Genomic DNA, 18,239 nt, shown 5'->3' with positions numbered 1-18,239 from the left:
AGAAGGTAAATGATGAGTTTGAAATCAAATCAACAATGTCTCTTTCAATTTAGCGTTACTGGAAAACATATGATTTATTTATGCATTAGCTGCCTGCTCCTGGAGGGATGTGGCTGTGACAGGACTTGCCCACAGTCACAGCTGCTCAGCGCTGCAGCACACTCTGCTCTCTGGCAGCCAGCACTGACTGCTGCTTGCTCAATCAGCTCAGAAACGTGCTTCAGAACATCAAATATGCAGCAAACACTCACCTTTGGGATTACCCAGTCTTTCCTGTTGGGAGTCTGTGTTTTGGCCACGCACTTGGTCCAGGCAGTGATATCCCCTGAACAGTAATAAGCGTCACTCTTGAACACAAACTGCCCCTTGCACTCCTCGCAGGGCAGCAGAGCTCCAAACGCCATCCCATCTGCTACTCGGTCCAAGATCTAAAGCAACAAAGAGCACAGAGCAGGTCATGGCAGGAGGCTGGGAGCACACACACACTGTGTTACCCTGGGCTGCACGAGAACACAGCTGCCAGGCTGCTGGCACAGACACTTCCAGCACGTCACGCACATAAACCAAGCCTCTCAGCCACACTGATGGGTATATGAAGCCTCAAAGGCATGGCACAAGGTTCATCCTGCTCACACTCCTGGCTCAGTCTCTCCTCTCCAGGAAGATGGAGGTGATTCTCCTCCTCTGCTCTGCTCTCGGAGAGACCCCAGCTGCATTCAGATCTGGGGCTCCCACCAGAACAATGGCATGAAATGAGTCCAGAGGAGGACCACAAAATGACCAGAGGGTCTGAGCATCTCTCCTGTGAAGACAAGCTGAGAGATACGGAATTGTGCAGCCTGGAGAAAGGGTCTCCCTGTAAGATTCTCCAGAACCTAAACGGGGTCTACAAGAGTGCGGTGAAGCACTTTACAAAGCCACGCAGTGACGGGACAATGGCTTTAAACTGAAAGAAGAGATGTGTCGGGTTTGTTCCCCAGCATTCAGGTGGTTTTAGAGTCTTTTTTGCCCTCTGCAAAGCTCTGAGCCAAACGGATAAAAGAGACGGAGTCTTCGGGTTCTGATCTTTCAAGGTTGCGCGCTTCGTTTATTGTTCTTATCTTACAATTTTCTCAGTGCCCCACGAGAGATGTTTGCAGCTGCTCAGGCATCTGACGACTCCTCCCGTCCAGGGCTGTCCTTTATCTTTTATACTAATTGCTACGTATTCTTTATTTACTATTAATTGCCAATGCCTATCACTATTACTAAAAAGGTCATCTCTACTCTGACCCAATCTCTTTAAACTACTTTGTGCCAACGTCACTGCCCAAGTGGAGTGAGGGAAGAAGAAAGAACAAGAAGGAGACAATGCCCCAAATTCTCCATCTTGCCCCCATTCACTTCAATGCTAGAAATCTAAACTTACTGTTTTCTCACCCTGTGATATACTAAACTAGTATATTTTTCACACTCTTGTGGCCTGCAAACCCTCTTGCAGTGTAGGAAGTCTTTCCCATGGACTGAGATCAAAGCCAGTGTCTCTCTGAGCTCTGGGCTGGGGTCCCAGACCCCCCTGTCCAGGTCTCTGACCCTCCAGGGCAGCCGATGGAATGCCCTGGACTCCAACAGAGATGTTTAGACTGGATATTAGGAATAAATTCTTCACTCTGAGGGTGGTGAGTCACTAGAAGAGGTTGCCCACAGGAGCTGTGGATTCTCCATCCTTAGAAGTATTCAAGACTGCGTTGGATGGGGCTCTGAGCAACCTGATCTAGGGGGGTGGAATCCCTGCCCATGGCAGGGGGTTGAAAAGAGATGATCTTTAGAGTCCTTTCCAATCCAACCCATTCTACAATCCTGTGGTTCAGGAGAACACACCTACCACACAGCACCTGACCAGGCTGCCGTGCCAGAACAGCAAGGGAGAAGACGAGCTATTGAGCACGTGAGTAGGTAGGTGGGAATGTAGGCTCAGACAAGTCCAGGTTTTCCTGCCTGAGTATCCCATGACCATTTTGGGTCTAGACACTTCCCACACTCCAGCCCACACTACTTACAAAGAGTCTTGATAAATACAAATACTTAAAGCAATATGTGGCTCTGAAAGCAAGCGGACTTTCACAAGTGATATAGACCAAAATGGATTGTTTTTAGAAAAGAAACTAGGAAAGAATTTGTACAATTTTTGCTTCATTTTGCATGATTTAACAGTTGAGGAAGGCAATGTGAAGTGCCTTAACTAACCTGCTCATGAAGAGCCAGCATGAAAAAGAAATATGGGCCACTTTGAGCATGGCAGAATAAGGGCACTACACCACGACTAAGGTGCTGAATTCAGCATCACTCACCACCACACCACCCTTCACAAGCAAGTGTAACGGCAATACCAGAGTCCTGGGACAGAAGGACTGGGCTTTGCATCAGATTTCTTTCGTAAGTGTTAGGTTAGGAACACTCTTCAGACTTGTGGACCTTGCAGCAATATTGATCAGCTTCACCAATTCCAAGACCCCGCAGACACAGAGAGCAACTACAACCAACTCACGGCATTCTCCCCTGAGGGGACCTCCTGCTTGTTGGCGATCAGCAGCTCTTTCAGGTCATTGGTGGAGCAGACCTTCCTCAGCTCATCCTTGATGCCCCAGATCAGCTCGGTCTGCTCCTGTTGACAAAACCCAGCAGCTTAGAAAGCTATCGATTGCAAGTAGCGAAAAACACTCCTCAAACTGCAGTATGTGCACAAGGTTTTAGCAAATCCGTGTTATCTTAAACTGTGAGATTAAGAGGTCCAAGAACCAGTAACTTTAACAAAAGGAAGAGTCACACATTTCACCAAATGCCTGAAACAGATCCTTAAAGTCACATCCTTCAAATGTCAGTACCCTTACTTAGAAAGCTCTCAACATTCTTTGCAAATTTCACCTACCTAGCTGATACTGAGAACAGTGGGGACTGTTCTCAGCTGCATTTGAGCTTTCCATTATAAAAAAAAAAATCAGAAATGCTGGTTGTCACTGTTCTTTTTTTAAGATAACTAAGCATTAGAGGAATTTCTACCAGATCAGACACTTGCAGCAGTGAAGAGGAGCATGTGTATTTTTTGGGCCCTTCTACAGAACTTGAAAGGGTTGGGAAGCAAAGAAGCATCCTAAAGTATCTCAGATAGTTTCTGAACGTTATCCACTGGCTACAGTCAAAAATGTAGTTCCGCCCTGGAAGAAGTAGTTTACTGGGTTAAGTGGTGTAATTCTCAGCGTTAATGATCATGCTTAATGAAATGCTGTTAGAAAAAGTGAACCCAAAGTTAACCCTGATCCACAAAGTGCCTCCATTTGTCTCCTAAACATCTGCACTTCAGCAGCAAAACCTTAAAAATATCTTTTTTGAAAATTATGCTGCTGCCACACAACAAAAAAGAGAACTTTTGTACAAAGCCAGAGCCAGCATTTTTCTACAGCTTCATTAAGACTTCAGTTGCAGCAAAGACAGCTTGTTAGTTTTTCTCCTTGGGAACTTTTAATAAATAAAAAAATCCTGAAGCTCTACTGGGAATTCTTCCCACAATATTCTAAAAAGTGACAGGTAGAAAGCTGTCATCTATCACAATTTGTACCCAAGAACTGAACATAATCTAGTTGCACACTTTATCCCTGTTTAATTTTTACGATGAGCTATTTATTGTTTTCCAAGCTCTTTCGCAATAGTGCTTGGGCTCCAAGCTTCAGCCACCACAGCCAGATGATACAGGAAGGAGCACAGAACCAGCCTCTCAGAAAAGAGGCATTTAACCTAATCTCTTTAAATCCAATAAGCCCAAGCCCTAGAGAACATCCTTCCTGTCTTTTTGAGAGAAAGGGGCAGAGTGAATTGCCTTCAGCAAAGCCTCAGTGACAGGGGACCTCCTGTGCCAGGACCATCTGTACTGCCACTGCTCTGCCTGGGTACAAGGTACTGCCTTCTGCAGAGGCTACAGCTCTTCAGTTAGAGCCTGACACTGCACTCTTCCAACAAAGCAGTTCTTAGCTTGTGAGCAGTGAAAACTCACCTTCAGCTGTTTTTGCTGCTTTGATTCTTTCTCTTTTTCTTTTTTCTGCTTCTTTTTTGCAGTCACGTTCCCATCTATCTCTTCTCCTTTTCTCTTTCTAATAGAGAAAAACAAAACCACACACATGAAAGGAAGTTATTGAAATGGCTGTCTAGCCGTTACCAGAGCTCAGATTACCTACTACCGATATCTGCAGAGGCTTGAATATCCGTGGTTTTGGCAGGCAAACCCATTTTTCAAATTCCTCAGTGCTAGATTATAGACCTGCACTTGGCTCTGCAACGTGAGCTGCCTCAATCAGGCCAGGTCCACTTAGAGGTTTTCCATGGGGTAACCGTATGGTGCGGGAGAAGAGCACGTGAAAGACTGCAACATTCTCAGCCATATTCATCTACATCCATATTCATCTATACACCAAAGGCATACCTAAGGATCACTGAACAGCTCTCCAAATCTGGGGAGGTGTAGCAATGCAATTTAAAAGACCACAGTGTCTTTCAGCTGAATCAACAGCTTGAGCAGCTTAGACAGTCTGTACTGAAATAAAGGAGAGCAAACACAGTAACTTTAAAGAGCTAACACACTGGGAAACTAGGTATTTCTCATCTAGCTTCTTTTCAGGCTGGGGAGAAGTCAGGCCTCTGAAATCAAACAGGTGCAAGTTTCTGCTTGGAAAATGCTTCCAGGCTCACACTGGCTTTGTGACATACTGTTGGGAGTTGCATGTGTGGAAATTTACTATTTGCTAGGCCTTAGAGCTGAAGGGAGAAGTTACAGAAAACACTGCTCAAGAAAGACTAGAAAAAGAAAGCCAAATGAAAACTGGGGGATTTTGGCAGACTTCAGAGTGACAAGGGACCTCAGAAGATAATTTACATTTCCAGAGGCATGTCATCCCCTTTGTCTGCCTGGAGCGTGTGTTCTTGTGAGGATGCCAAGGGAAATTCTGTCCCAGCTGAGATAGGAGAGGCCTGCAACTCGAGGCAGAACATAAACACAGCTTGGATCTCACACTGCATTTTGACAGAGATACTTTCTGTTAAGAAACATCAGCCAGGTTTCTTTTTAAGAAAGCCTCTCTCAATTTTGTAAGCTGTGGCTGAGGGTTAAGTCATGAAGTTGACATTCCTGACTGCTCTCCTACTTACAGTTCTAAACAGTTCACCTTCTAGCACTTTGCTCACATTAGGATTAACTCTGTATGACAGCTATAGAGCTGCTGCAGGAGGATGTCAGGAGGCACTCTCCTCCCAGACTCCTGCACGAGACCTGTACATTCCAGTAACTCTCCTGGCCCTAAAATTGGGCTAAGTGCTCACTTCATTTGCAGAGGCCACAACAGCCCACCATTAGCATCATCGACCAAACCACAGTTCAGAGCACTTTGAGGGACTGGTTTTGCAGAAGACCTCATCTTCCAGCTGTTCCTCTGCCAGGTGCCATGAGTGAGCAGAGGCTATGCTGTACACCTCCCTGCCTTGTGGTGGGTGGAAACAGCCACACTGTGCTGCCAGCAACTGCCTGAGAAAAACTTCATCCTGTGCTCTAAATCAGGCAAGCGGCAACCAGTGTGGCAGGACTGGCTCCAGCACACACAGAGCAGTGCCTCCAAAAGTCCTCAGGCCAAGCATGTCCTCCCTCCTCCTTGGCTGCAGCCCCTGCAGGGAACAAGACCAGAGCATCTACTGAGCCCCACCAAGAGGGCAATGACTTCCCCAAGTTTTAAGAGTCAGGGTTACACAACAGAATCTGTGAAAAACTTATCAGCCTGAGTGCAAAGTGTTCTGCTGCACCTTCCCGAAGCAGGGGTTTAATGATGTCAGTGCTTAGGAGGGGTGCCCAGCCCTGTGTATCTGCGATGCCTGCTGACAGTCGGGCTGCCTCCAGCAAGCCAGCACCCACTCCCACAAAGCAGCCTGTCTCCTTGTCTCCAAAGGCAGCAAATCCAGCACAGCAGTCGCTGGAAGGCGATCACTCTGCTGAGACCCTGTGACACAGGGAGTGCGCCCAAATTCCAGCAGCGACTCACACTTTTGGCAGCTTCTCCTCACAGTCAAGGGGACAGCAGCTGTTCTCCCAGAGTGATTACTGTACCTGCTCCAGCCACTGGAACAAGCCACGGAGTGGGAAGGATCATCCCAACTGCAGGGAGGCATAAAGCTATTGGTCACCACCTCCTCTTCCGTGCCCAAGGCTAAAGCAAACACTAATCATTTTATATAGCCTGGAGAAGGGAATGGCAAAGCTGAATTCATCTCGCATCTTCCCAAAGCAGCACATCTTCGAACAATCCGTAAACTACACTCTCACTGACGCACGTTAAGAACACACCCAAAGGATCTTCCATCCTTGGGCCACAAAACCGCGTGTTGCCCACAGCAGTGAGGTGCTACTGTGCACACCCTTTCTCCTGCTGGGGAAGGGACAGGCTTCCACCTCCAACAGGTACAGCCCAATAGCTTGCCTGGAAGGACTGGAGTTTCCCAGGCAATGCAAACCACTTCTCACCCTCACAGAGGACACACAAGACTTATTTCAACTTCAGAGAAGATGAAGAGGGAAGTGAACTGTCCCACTGTGACCTGGCCCTTCCTGACCATCTACTCTATTTATCACGATTACCTCTTCCCCTCCCTAAAATGAAAAGGTGGAAAGGACAGTCGCAGCAATCCTGGATAAAGCAAGCAGCTCATGCAGGGAGGAATAAGAACTCCCCTTTTCACCTCCCCCCTGTAAAGAACTGCCAGACTGTTGGTGACCTGAGCACTTAGCATTTGCCTCAGGTCACCTCTGCAGCTAATCCAGTGCTGCATGACATCTTTGGAGTGACACTTTGCTCCTGTCCTGGGCAGCAATTCCATCTAAACAAGCGAGGCAGAAAATACAAGAAGTACTACACCTCAGAGCAGGAGGACAAAAGACACACTAAAAAGAAATACTGTCAAAAGGAGCTCACAAGCTGCTACCGCATTTCCTACACCAGCATACAGGCATTCTTTCCACAGAGAAGCTGCAGGCAAGGATGCAAGAGCCTCCTTTCCCTTGGTCTGCAAAGTGCTGGTGCTTAGGCAGGACAGCTCACAGCCCTAGAGAGGGCTGCATGTCTCACCCAGAAGTGGTTGAGGAAAAGAGCCAGGATCCTTGCAGTAAATCCTCCCATATCTGGCTCTCACAAGGAAAGGATTTTCCAACTAATTCTTGGTAGCTCTGCTCCACATGACACCTCTCCCATCTGGAAAAGGCACGTCTCAATGCCACTCTTACACAAAGGGCTCATAGGGCACCCCTCCCAAAATCTGAGATTCTCCTTGTCGTACGGGCTGCACACACAGTAGCAGCACCTGAATCTGGATGTGTCACACCTGAATTGCACAGACTTCTGAGTCAGGATATAATCTGAACGCAGCATAATTAGAAATATCTTTAAAGATCATTTTGAGAATCTCACTTGTGAGAGACACTTTAACATAATACCTATAAGAGGCGGTAATTTCTGTTGTTAATTTCTGTTATCTGATCGAATGCACAAGGTGAATTATGTGAGGTAACTGCATCTCATTCACGTTTCTGGAGTGTTCTGCCTTTGGCTTCTCCGTAACTCCTGTGCTTTCTTGGCAGCAAAACCACAGGATAGTTAGCACACCACACCCCTCCACTCATGCCATTTATTTACACTCTTCCCCATTCAGTTTGTTTGACAGGCAATGATTTTTCCAGTTGACCCATTCCACCTTTGGCTCAAGCACGGCCCAAAGAGCAGAAGGTAGTGGAGCATAAGAGCCAGCCAGCAACTTCATGGCTGAGGGGCTTGTTCAGGCAGTGCTTAGAAAGCAGGAAAGATGAGACATCCTGCTGCTTTTCTGGCGTGAGGTCGGGGTTCACATTACCCTACATCACCAGTGCAAGCTTTTTTCCACTGCAAGTCTAAGCTTTTATTTATGCAGTGACTTGGCAAACTACTTCGTGGCCTTTCTTTACAAAGCCTTCATATTTTGCATAGCGTCCCAGAAGTGGCCCAGAAAAGCAGAGTCAGGGCAGACAAGAGAAGCACTTACACAGTCAAATCCCCGGAGCTTTGCTGAAGACATGGGAGAAAACTACAAATAACTCTATTAAACTCACTGTTCTAGGACGAAGGAGAACTCACATCTCAGCACAAAAAGCAAAGGACTACTTGAAAATCTGTAAGTGCATTTAAATACTGCACTGCTGCTTACACCAAGCAATGCACAGAGGTAAAATCCCTGCATGGAAAGACAGCAGGCTGCCCAACAGTTGCACACATCTCCTCTTGGTCTCTGCCAGTTCAGCTGAGCGAGGTGAACAGAACAGAACCTGACAAGACTCTGGCCAAAGCCCCCATGCTGGGATGCGGCAGGACTCCTCCCACAGCACCCACACCACTGCCAAATGCTTCTGGAGCAGTGGCTTGCCAAACACCTGCACACTGCACTCATCAGCTGCACACCTGAAGGACCAACGCTGACAAAGACTGCACAGATCTGACAAGGCCACAGCTTGTCGGAACAGACATCAGCCTCACAGGACATTTTCATGGTGAATCTTTGCAAAAGCAAAGTGGAATTCAGTCTAAAATGTACACAGAGAAGCCCAATATTTTCCAAAGACAAGATCTTTCTTACTTGTAGAATCCAGAAATACCTTATGTTCCTTCCTCCACAGGGACAATGCAACATTGGTTTGTGTTATGAAGCATGACTCCAGGCAAAGTCATTTCAAGAACAAGTAACAAAAGCCTTCATTAACAAAGAAAGATTCACAAAGCTAGCAAGTCACCTGGAAACACTCCTCTGTCAGTACAAGTTCCGTCAAGAGCCTCCGCTGAAAATCTCAATGCAAGGCAATGAAATTTCAGACACACGATAAAAGATTCGGCAAACAAAAGCATCCAAGTGTAAGCGCTACAAGGCCAATAAACACCATTATCAGATTCAGTGCCTGTCACAGATCAGTAGCTCATAGATAAAAGATGTCAAATCAATTCTCTAACAAGTGGTTTGAGCAGAGAAACCATTGCTGATAACAGTATCACACAAGGAGACGCAGAGCCCAGTATCCATTTGTACTATGCAGGCATTACTTTATGGTTGAAAGCCCTACATCAGCCCTCCAAGTCACAGCCGCAGGTCTTTCCATTTCCTCAAGGCAGTCAGAAGAGGCAACTGGACTGCAAGTTCCCAGGGACAGGGAATGTCTGTTGTCATCTGCCTGAGGTCACAGGAAGGACCAAACCTACCTACGACCAACATAACAGAGACAACAACGTCCCACAATGCTTATCATGGATGTATTTAAAGGCAATGGCTCCTCCAGACAACACAATCTCTTACACTAACCACTTACCCCTCAGTCTTGGTAGCTGGGAGCTGCTTCTTCAGAGTTTCTTTATCTTCAGCTTTCAAGATGCTGAAGCCCAGGAGCTGGGTGGCCCCGTAGGCCGGGAGGAAGCCCAGCTCTGCTCGGCGGCTCACGAAGCAGTCCGGGTGGTACCAGTTATCTATCATTCCCAGCTGAGGCTTTTCAGGATGCACCATCTTCTTGGAAATCCGGATCTGGCCCTGAGGTAGATTGAAGTGACACAAGAGCAATTGTTAGGCCATTCTGGAAGGAGCAGGATGTTAACAAGTTACCAACGTGATGCTTCCTAAAAACCTGTAAAACAGTAACAACAGTTCTTCTATCAAAGTCTACAACTTTTGTTCAAACCCTTTCACTATAGCCCCTCTACTTTTTCATGTACTCTTGCTAGGTTGAAAAAGTCACCTTTTTGACTAATTTTCTGCTCCAAATCCACTCAAACTGGGTAATCCTTTTGTCTTTATTCCAACTTCCAGTAAGCTCTAACAAGTAAAACTCACATGAACAAGCCTCATAAAGGCAAATCTAAAAACTGACTTTATGCCCCTACTACTCAAACATCAATGCTAATATGATCTTACCCTGTCTTACTGCAAATTACTTTTAAGATGTCCAGTAAGTAGTTGGTTTGTAGTGCAGCAACAAGCATGGTGGCTCTCTTGCCACAGAAATGCTATTCAGCAGCGTTCCCAGCCTGCTCCAAGACCCAAATGAAAGGAGGGATCACCAGACTTGAAGCCCAGGCTACATGCCTGGGGGATGCCTTTACTGTCAGCTGTCCAGGGCACAGCTGCTCCTCAGACACAGAAACGCAGCTCTGCAAGTGCTTTCCATATGCAGGACAGACAGGAAGCAATTATAAAAGCCACTGTTTGAGTTAAAATTGGTGAGAGAAAAGATGAGATGGAGAACTTTTTTACCTTTTCTATCTTCTGCTCACAGCCTTTGCAAGTACTTCTGTTAGACTTGGCATATTCTGCAGCAAAGTCATTCAGGCTCTTCTCAGCCTTACCACCTCCTTCCTGTTCCCCTCCTTTTCCTGAAGAACAAAGCAAATACAGACTTCAGCTTTAACACACATTCCCTTATTTTCTTATTCTCTGTCCCAGATTGTTAGCAGTCTGCATTAATAAACCTCTTGGGTTCCAGCCACTCATTTGTCCAGAATTTCAATACAGAGCAAGACAAGAAGTCCAAGCTCAAAAGCATCAAGGAGCCACCACAACCATGCACTGCGCTGAAGGTACCATTAAAATAACATACTACAACAGCATTTGTTAACATTAAAGAACTGAAAAATAAATACAGCAATCATGACAACAAGAAATCTTTTTCAATGTATCTGCCAACTGACTTGGCTTTTTCCCCTCACTGATTTAAGATGCTGCATGATACTGTCAGCATCCTAGCCCTGGAGTGTGGAGACACATCAGCAATTCTTCAGACATCACTTGCCGAAGAGATGTGGACATCAAATCACCATAATAACAGCACAAAAAAAGAGAGCACAGTTCCAGCTGAAACTCCAAACACCATGAGGCTTCTGCCTACCTCCTCCAGTTTCAATGGCTTTCTTGATTTTCTCCTGATCTTCCCACCGAAGCTCAGGGAAGCCGTCAATGTCTGTGTGGGACACAACTCGAGCCCGCTTCCAGAAGCAGCTGTAGTGGTGCCAGTGAGGGACTTTGCCATCAAACATGGGCGACTGGCAAAAAAGCACATTAGGCCAAGATGAAACAATTCAAGCAGAATCAAGGGGAAAAACAAATCAAAGCCCATGATAAAAAACAAGTATTTGGGTAAACACACATGATTTCTTCTTTGTATTTTTCTTTAAATCAAAAGATCGGTACAATTTAGGACAAAGCCTAAGAAGAAAATCTAATAAGACAGACAAGCTGCTGGAGAGATGTTCCCAAAGGGGACAGACATGGAAGGAGCATTTAGCTAGCTTAACCAGTTCATCACCCCGCTGCTCAGTCCATCTGTTTTACTGGAAAAAAAAGGTCACAGCCTCAGCATGGCTGCACCAGCCCCTGCGAGACTGTGTAGCACAAGAGACTGCTGGCCTCACTCCATAGACCCTTTGAGAGTTACTTCTCAAGAAAACTGTCAGTATACTGGAGAACCCATGTCAGGCACAACATAAGAAGGGCAGCTCCAAGGATTGTGGCTTGAGGCCACAGTTCCTGAGTGGCCTGCAGGAGGTAGAGACAAAATTCAAGGGGAACACTAGAGCCCAATTTAAGTTCTACATCAGAAGTCGACAGCAGGCCACAAAGATGATCAGAGGGTTGAAGCAGCTCTCCTGTGAAGACAGGCTGAGAAGGTTTCAGGTATTTTCCAATACCTGAAGTGGGCCTACAAGAAAGCTGTAGAGGGATTTTCCACAAGGGCTTGTAGTGCTAGGGTGGTGAGGCACAAGGAAAGTTTACCCAGAGAAGCTGTGGATGCCCCATCCCTGGCCAGGTTGGATGGGGCTCTGAACAACCTGGTCTAGTGGGGGGCACCCCTGCCCACGGCAGGGGGTTGGAACAAGATGATCTTCAGGGTCCTTTTCAGACCAAACTACTCCATGTTTCTGTGATCAGGACAGAAGCATCACCCAAGTCCTCCTTGAAGTGCAGCCCTGGAGCACCCTGCCCCACACCAAGCACTTGTTTTTCAAGTGCTCCACTTGTTTAAAGCTCAGACACAGTAGGTAACGTCCTGGCATCGCTCCAGTTACCCACCAGGCAAAATAACCTTACAGTGGTTTGGCTCCAAATAACACACACAAACAACTGCTGTACTAATAATACTCAGTGCTGTATAATTATTATTACTGATGATACAGAACTAACGACCTAGGAAAGCCTTCCATGTGTCACCCACTAACAGGAGGGAGACCTCCGAGCCAAAAACAACAGCAGAGCTTTGTGCATGAGCAGGAAGGAGAAGGAAAGGGCTTCGAAGACCACAGCATGGAACCAAGAGAGCTGGGAGCACAGACTACAACCAACCATCTACCCAAGCTACGAGAGGACATTTTTATTTCCAGATGGACTCTTACCATAAGCCAGGATTGGATACCCAGTTACCCTCACAGCACCGCAGCACCCACCCTGCAGCTGCTCTCAGTGTGTCTGTAAGTCACATGCAATTTTGGCACTGCAACTTGGACACCTCTGGGCTTGTGTCAAGAGTTTTGCAGGACTCAAGGCTGTTCCCAACACAAAGGCCTTGACGGCATAAGGCACTGGGGTGTACAAAAAAGAGCAGAGCTGGCCCAGTCTTTAAGACAACCATACAAGCAGTGAGTAAACTCCTCAACATGGAGTTTTAGACTCTTCTCTGTGTGGAAAATGAAACCTCTAGGCAAGCTGGGCCTTGCTTACACAACTTCTCTCGCTCACCTATCTCTAGACCATAGTTTCCTAAACAAACTAAGGAAAAAAGAGACTGATTTGCTTTCATAGTGCAGTTCAGATAACAGAAACTGTTCAGTTCCAGCTGGAAGCAAAGGCAAAGCTGCGCCGGTCCTGCAGGAGCTGGGTGACTGCCCTGTGCCAAGCACCCAGAATCCCACTGGCATTCAGAGCTCTTCACTTGAGGAACCAAAACAAAAGGGAGGTTATAGCAGACACAACTAAGGCCTCGGTCTGTATCTCCCTTTCATTTCTTCAGCACAATTTGCAGAAGAGCTCGACGCACTGACGCTGGCAGGGGCTGCACTGCAGGGGATTTCCCCAGGAAAAGGCCAGGGACCCACGTGCTCTGGTAAAATTCCGGCATTTACAGCGAGATGCTCAGCAGCAGGGTGTGCTCTGCTGATACAAAAACTAGCAGAGGGCAGACCGACAGTTTTGGGGAGATGCCTGGCAATGAAAGGTAGTGGCTCTGTGAGGAACGTCATGGCCCCCAGCTCACTCCATAAACCAAATCCTAGAGAACAAGAACACAACCCCTGGCCCCCGTGCTGAAGAAGGGCAACACGCCTTTCATCAGCCTCGACTGCCGGGCAAGACAGGAAGGAGGAACACACATGAGGAGGCCGAGGAACAGGGGAGGAGAAGCAGCTCCAGCGAGCGGCTGAGGGCAGCCGGGGAGACAAAAGGAGAGGCAGCAGAACACGTGCGAGCAAACGCAGCAGCCTGGCACCGCACGCACGATCCCACATCCTTCCCCAGGGAAGGAGGCTCTGGGGAACAAAGGCAGAGGCAGGTATTTCCCCTCCGGGACAGCAGCCCTGCCTCCAAGCCCGGCAGACCTGCCGGCCCCGCCCTGCAGCCAGCAGGCCCCCGCAGCCCGGGAGAGGGGGGACAGGGCCCCTCCTCCCCGCCCCGTAACAAGCGGTGCCGCTCCCAGGGGCACAAGCGAGCTCCGTCCTCCAGGCCCGGCTCCTCGGGCGGCCAGGAGCCACAGCATGCACGCACGCATGCATGCATGCATCCATCCGCAGGGCTTTGCGCCGCCACGTCCTTGCTCGTCTTCCGTAGATACACGCGTATGCCTTTGCTTACCCTTCACAGCAACACCCCCAAACTCAGCCCGCCCCCAGCACGCTGCAGGTGCCCTCTCCTCTCTGCCCCGATGCAGCCAGCGGAGATAAGAGTATCCCCTCCCAGGACGGCGGCGTGTGCCTCCCCTGCGGAGCGGCGATTCCCTCCGCATCCCCCCGCAGCAGGGAGAGATGTCGGATCCGTGCACATCTCCCAGCCCCCCGACACAGGTCGGGGCTCTTCCCTTCCTTCTAAAAGGAAGCCGAGCAGTCTCTTCCCGAAAAGGCAATTTAATAGCGTGAGGGCGGCGGAGAGCAATCCGTGCCTTCGCGGCCCGCTCGCCAATTGCGGTTCGGCTGTTTCACGCCTGCCATGCGCCAGCCAGCTCCAGAGACCGCCCGGGCCCGGCCGCTCACGCCGCGGCCCCCGGGGCTGCCCCGGACCTCTCACGGCTTTCGGGCCGCAGTTCCTCTGTCTCGTATGCAAAGCGCGCACCGAGCGGGGATCCCCCGGCCCCGACACCGAGCGCTGCGAGTGGCAGACGCTTCCCAGGACACGGAAAAACCCAGCCGCGGAGCTCGCCTCGCCCCCCGGACGGCAGCGAAGCGCCTCCGTGCGCGCCCCCGGGCCGGCCCCGGGCCCGAACGGTGAACTTTGCACCGCTTCGGCTCCAGCCGCCCCTGCAGCCCGGGGCGGCGGGGGAAGCGGCTCCCCCCGCCCGGGGAGCGCTGCGGGCAGAGCTGCCCCGATCACCGGCGCCGCTGCGGACGCGGCAGCGAGCGAAGCCGCCTCTGTTAAAAATAGGCTGCGCTCGCCCCCGCAGCAGCGAAAGGCGCGGCCGAGCGGCTCCGGAGCACCGCGGAGGGCGGAGGGAGCGGAGCCCCGGGCTGGCCCCGCCGCCGGCGGTACCGAACGGAGCGGCCGGATCAACCCGCCCCCCGCCCGCGGCGGCCCCGCCACGCGGTACCTGCACCATGAGCGCCAGGCGCAGCGAGTCCTTGGCGATGCTCTCGCCGCACTTCTTGCAGGAGGCGCGGCCGCTCTTGGCATACTCGGCCCGGTACAGCTTCTCCGCCGGCTCCGCCATCGCCGCCGCTCCCGCCGCCGCGCCCCCCGCCCCGCGCCGCGCGCCCGCCGCGACCCCGCCCGCGGCAGCGCCAGCCGAGCGCCGAGCGCGCACCCCCGCCCGGCCGGCAGGGCGCATCCGCCGCTCGGCCATCGATTGCGCGCGCCTGGAGGTTCCTCCTGTGTATCAATGGGAGGCGGGCGCGGCGGCGCGTCTCGTGCTGCGGGGCCGCGCTGCGCCGTCACGGGCGCGGGTTCGGGTCCCGCCGCCACCCCCGCATCCCCCCGCATCCCCCCGCATCCCCCTTTCCCGTACCCGCACAGAGCGGGCTCCCGCGTTTTGGGAGAATCTGAGCTCAGCAGCTCTCCTGCAGACAAATACTGGGCGCGTGGTGCCACTTCCAGGCGGGCGTTCCAGTGGTGCCCAGCGACAGGACGAGGAGCGATGGCAGTAAACTAAACCACGAGAAGTTCCGCCCCAACATGAGGAAGAACTTCTTTATATGAGGGTGGCAGAGCACTGGAACAGCTGCTCTCTGGAGACAGTCAAAACCCTCGTGGAGTCGTTCCTGTGTCACCTCCAGGTGACCCTGCCTTGGCAGGGGGTTGGACTGGGTGATCTCCGGAGGTCCTTTCCAATCCTGTCCGTTCTGTGATTCTGTTTCCTCCAATCCCTGGGAATAACAGTGGGGCTGCTGACAAAATCAAAGAAGAGCTCTTCGACTAAAAAAATCTGGATTTTTTCTCCCCACTTACAGTAGATAATGATCCTCTACTATCAGCAGAGGACATTGGCTCTGCAGCTTCCCTGCAGGAAGGAAAAGGAGAGCACTGAAGTTTCTCCAAACCGTTGCTGAGTGTTTGTCATTTATTTTATAGAGATTCTGGAATTAGGATTCAACTAAGGCAGGATGTGCAGCCCCGGGTGAGCTTCGGGCAGCTCGCAGGTGTCACTCAGAGGTGCACGCCAGCGTCTCAGCAAACCTGAGATGTTGACACCCTTTTATCCTGTGCTGCCCTTCTCCAGGCTGTCACACGTGTGCTCTGCACGAACGCAGGGTTTGCCTTCGCGGAGAGCCCCCAAAGAGCCTGGGGACTAGCGGCGTGCCCGGGAGGAAAGGATGGGTCGTGGGTACATCATTGCTGCTTTGGGGAAGGAGGAAAAGAAATCTCTGCGAAGCACTAGATGGTGCTACGAACGCACAGACACTCAGGTGCTCCGTACAGCGGAATCTTTGCTCCTATTACTCCTTCCAGGAGTTCTTGGCCCAGACACCAGTGGTTCAGAGGCAGATCAGTGCATTTGGTCCCACCCTGGGAAAAAAAGAGGAGAAAACCCAGGAGAGTTCATCTGGGTGACCCGGTGGGTCGCCCCTCACACTGCCTGGCACGTTTTCCAAGGGGTTTGCCCTGTTTGTAGGTGACCAGCAGATAGGTGTGGAGTGGCATTCACCCAGTTCAACAAAACTGCTGCCACCCTGCTCCATCCAAGGGCATCCAAGAGGAAAGCAAGTAACAAACGATAAGGGCTGACTCAGAAGAGTTGTCCTAAGTGAAGCTGATGGTCTGTTTAACCCTGATACTGCCTCTGCCAGAGGCTGGCATAAGAAAGGCATAAGAAAAGCACTACTTGATCTCCCAAATATTTCCCAGCCTCGTGAGATTTGTGGCTCAGGGATTTCCTGCATGCCATCATCCTGGGGGGGATTTTTCTTCCAAGGATTTGTCCAGTTTCTCTGAAAAAGCTCTTTTGTTTATATGTTATTTATTTATAGTGTTTGGGCAAAAGAGAACTGACTGCTTGCTGGTGTTTCCTCTGGCTGGGGCCACTTTCACTCCTAAGAAAGGCAGCCCTGTCCAAACACCGGAATGCTGCTCTGCAGCTTGCAGCCTAGACACTTGCAGAGGATCTGTAAGATGTCATGAAGAGCCGTACACAGACATTCACAGGCTTGCAAGCATAAAAACAAGCAAAGAGAGCAGTTGTAACAAATGGCTGTTCTAAGCTTAACTTTATTTTCAGTTGTGAATGCATACTACATTAATACTAGTTCAAATGGGGTTTAGTGGATTTTCTTTTTTGAAAGCGGTAGGTAGTTCTGCTTGAAAGGATCAGGCTCAAAGCTCTGGACGCTTTACCTTTTCAGCCTTCCTCTGAGAATCCCACAGGAGTTTATCTGGCTACAACCAGTGCACTGCTTTGAAACAGGAACATCTAAATAGCAGGAATCACATTGTTATGGTTCTTCTTATTGTAGTATAATTTCCTTTGTAGTCAAAGTGTCATCCTGATTTGTGGTGTCAGGAGTTGCCAAATCCTGTTAGTCCCTTCCATAAATCTATTGATCTCAACAGAGCTGCCTTGCTCTCTGTCTTCCCAAGTGTGGCATGTGGATCACAGCACATCCCTTCCTCTCTCCCGGGGCGGTGAGGGACCAGCGAGTCAGTTCTAGCACAAACAGCACCGAGGATACCAGGTTTTGTTACAAAACAGGGAATGCTTTAGCAGCAGCTGAGAGAAGTAGCATCTGCAAGGCCACTTTTCTGGGTAACCATCCCTCTAAGTAAATACATTATTTCAAGAGCCCTCATATTTGGCTGCTGGGTTTTAGCAGAGCCTGCATGCAGCAGGAGCAAGGGCAGTTAAAGAGGGTAATATTTTTATGATACCTCACAGGCTGTCTACATCCTTTTCTAATAATATTCCCATCCAAATGGACTGATGACTTATGGGATCCTGTTGGATGGCAAGTGCTCACACCAACATGTGAGACCAATGTTTGGTTTTTTTCCTCTTTGTTACCAGAATAGAACTAATAACTATCCTTAGAGGTGTTTTGATTATCTCCATATACTGACAATGAATGCCAAACTGGCTGGTGGTCCTTACAATGTGGTGCTTCCCCGGAAAACCTACCCATATCCCACACATGCCCGTGGCTCCCATAGCTCACCGTGCTGCGGACAGGAGCATAGGTGAGGAAGGGGATATCATCAAAGGGTCTGATTTGCAGGCTTCATCATAAATCTCAGGATATTTGGAATTTCCTTAAAGCCTCTGTTTCTGCAATCTCACCTCTAGGATGCCCCCAGCAATTTCTGATATGCAGAGGCAAACCCCACAAAAACAGTAAAGAAGAAAAGAGTGGCCCAAGAAACCCCATCTCTGGCAGTTTTAGGTGTCTCAAACTGTGAAATTCAGTGCCAAGCACTCAGGTACCTGACTTGTGACTTCAGGGCACCACAAAGAATTATATTTTCTTTTCTGGGCCATTTTGCATTAGATC

General features: G+C 49.6%; 1 protein-coding gene across 1 annotated transcript in view; it reads right to left on the bottom strand.

Moving 5' to 3' along the window:
• PARP1 (poly(ADP-ribose) polymerase 1) overlaps positions 1-15,010 on the bottom strand; it is a 33,242-nt gene extending 18,232 nt beyond the window's left edge. The window contains exons 1-7 of the mRNA XM_040058486.2: positions 14,855-15,010; positions 10,958-11,111; positions 10,327-10,445; positions 9,392-9,606; positions 4,028-4,124; positions 2,528-2,644; positions 252-428 (exon numbers count right to left, since the gene is read on the bottom strand). Coding sequence (XP_039914420.1) covers positions 252-428; positions 2,528-2,644; positions 4,028-4,124; positions 9,392-9,606; positions 10,327-10,445; positions 10,958-11,111; positions 14,855-14,974 — 999 coding nt within the window. The 5' untranslated portion in view covers positions 14,975-15,010. The remainder of the gene's footprint in view (positions 1-251; positions 429-2,527; positions 2,645-4,027; positions 4,125-9,391; positions 9,607-10,326; positions 10,446-10,957; positions 11,112-14,854) is intronic.
• Between the last annotated feature and the right edge of the window lie 3,229 nt (positions 15,011-18,239).

The sequence above is a fragment of the Hirundo rustica genome, chromosome 3 (assembly GCF_015227805.2).
Source record: "Hirundo rustica isolate bHirRus1 chromosome 3, bHirRus1.pri.v3, whole genome shotgun sequence".
Lineage (NCBI taxonomy): Eukaryota > Metazoa > Chordata > Aves > Passeriformes > Hirundinidae > Hirundo > Hirundo rustica.
This window is presented reverse-complemented; position numbering and strand designations above follow the sequence as displayed.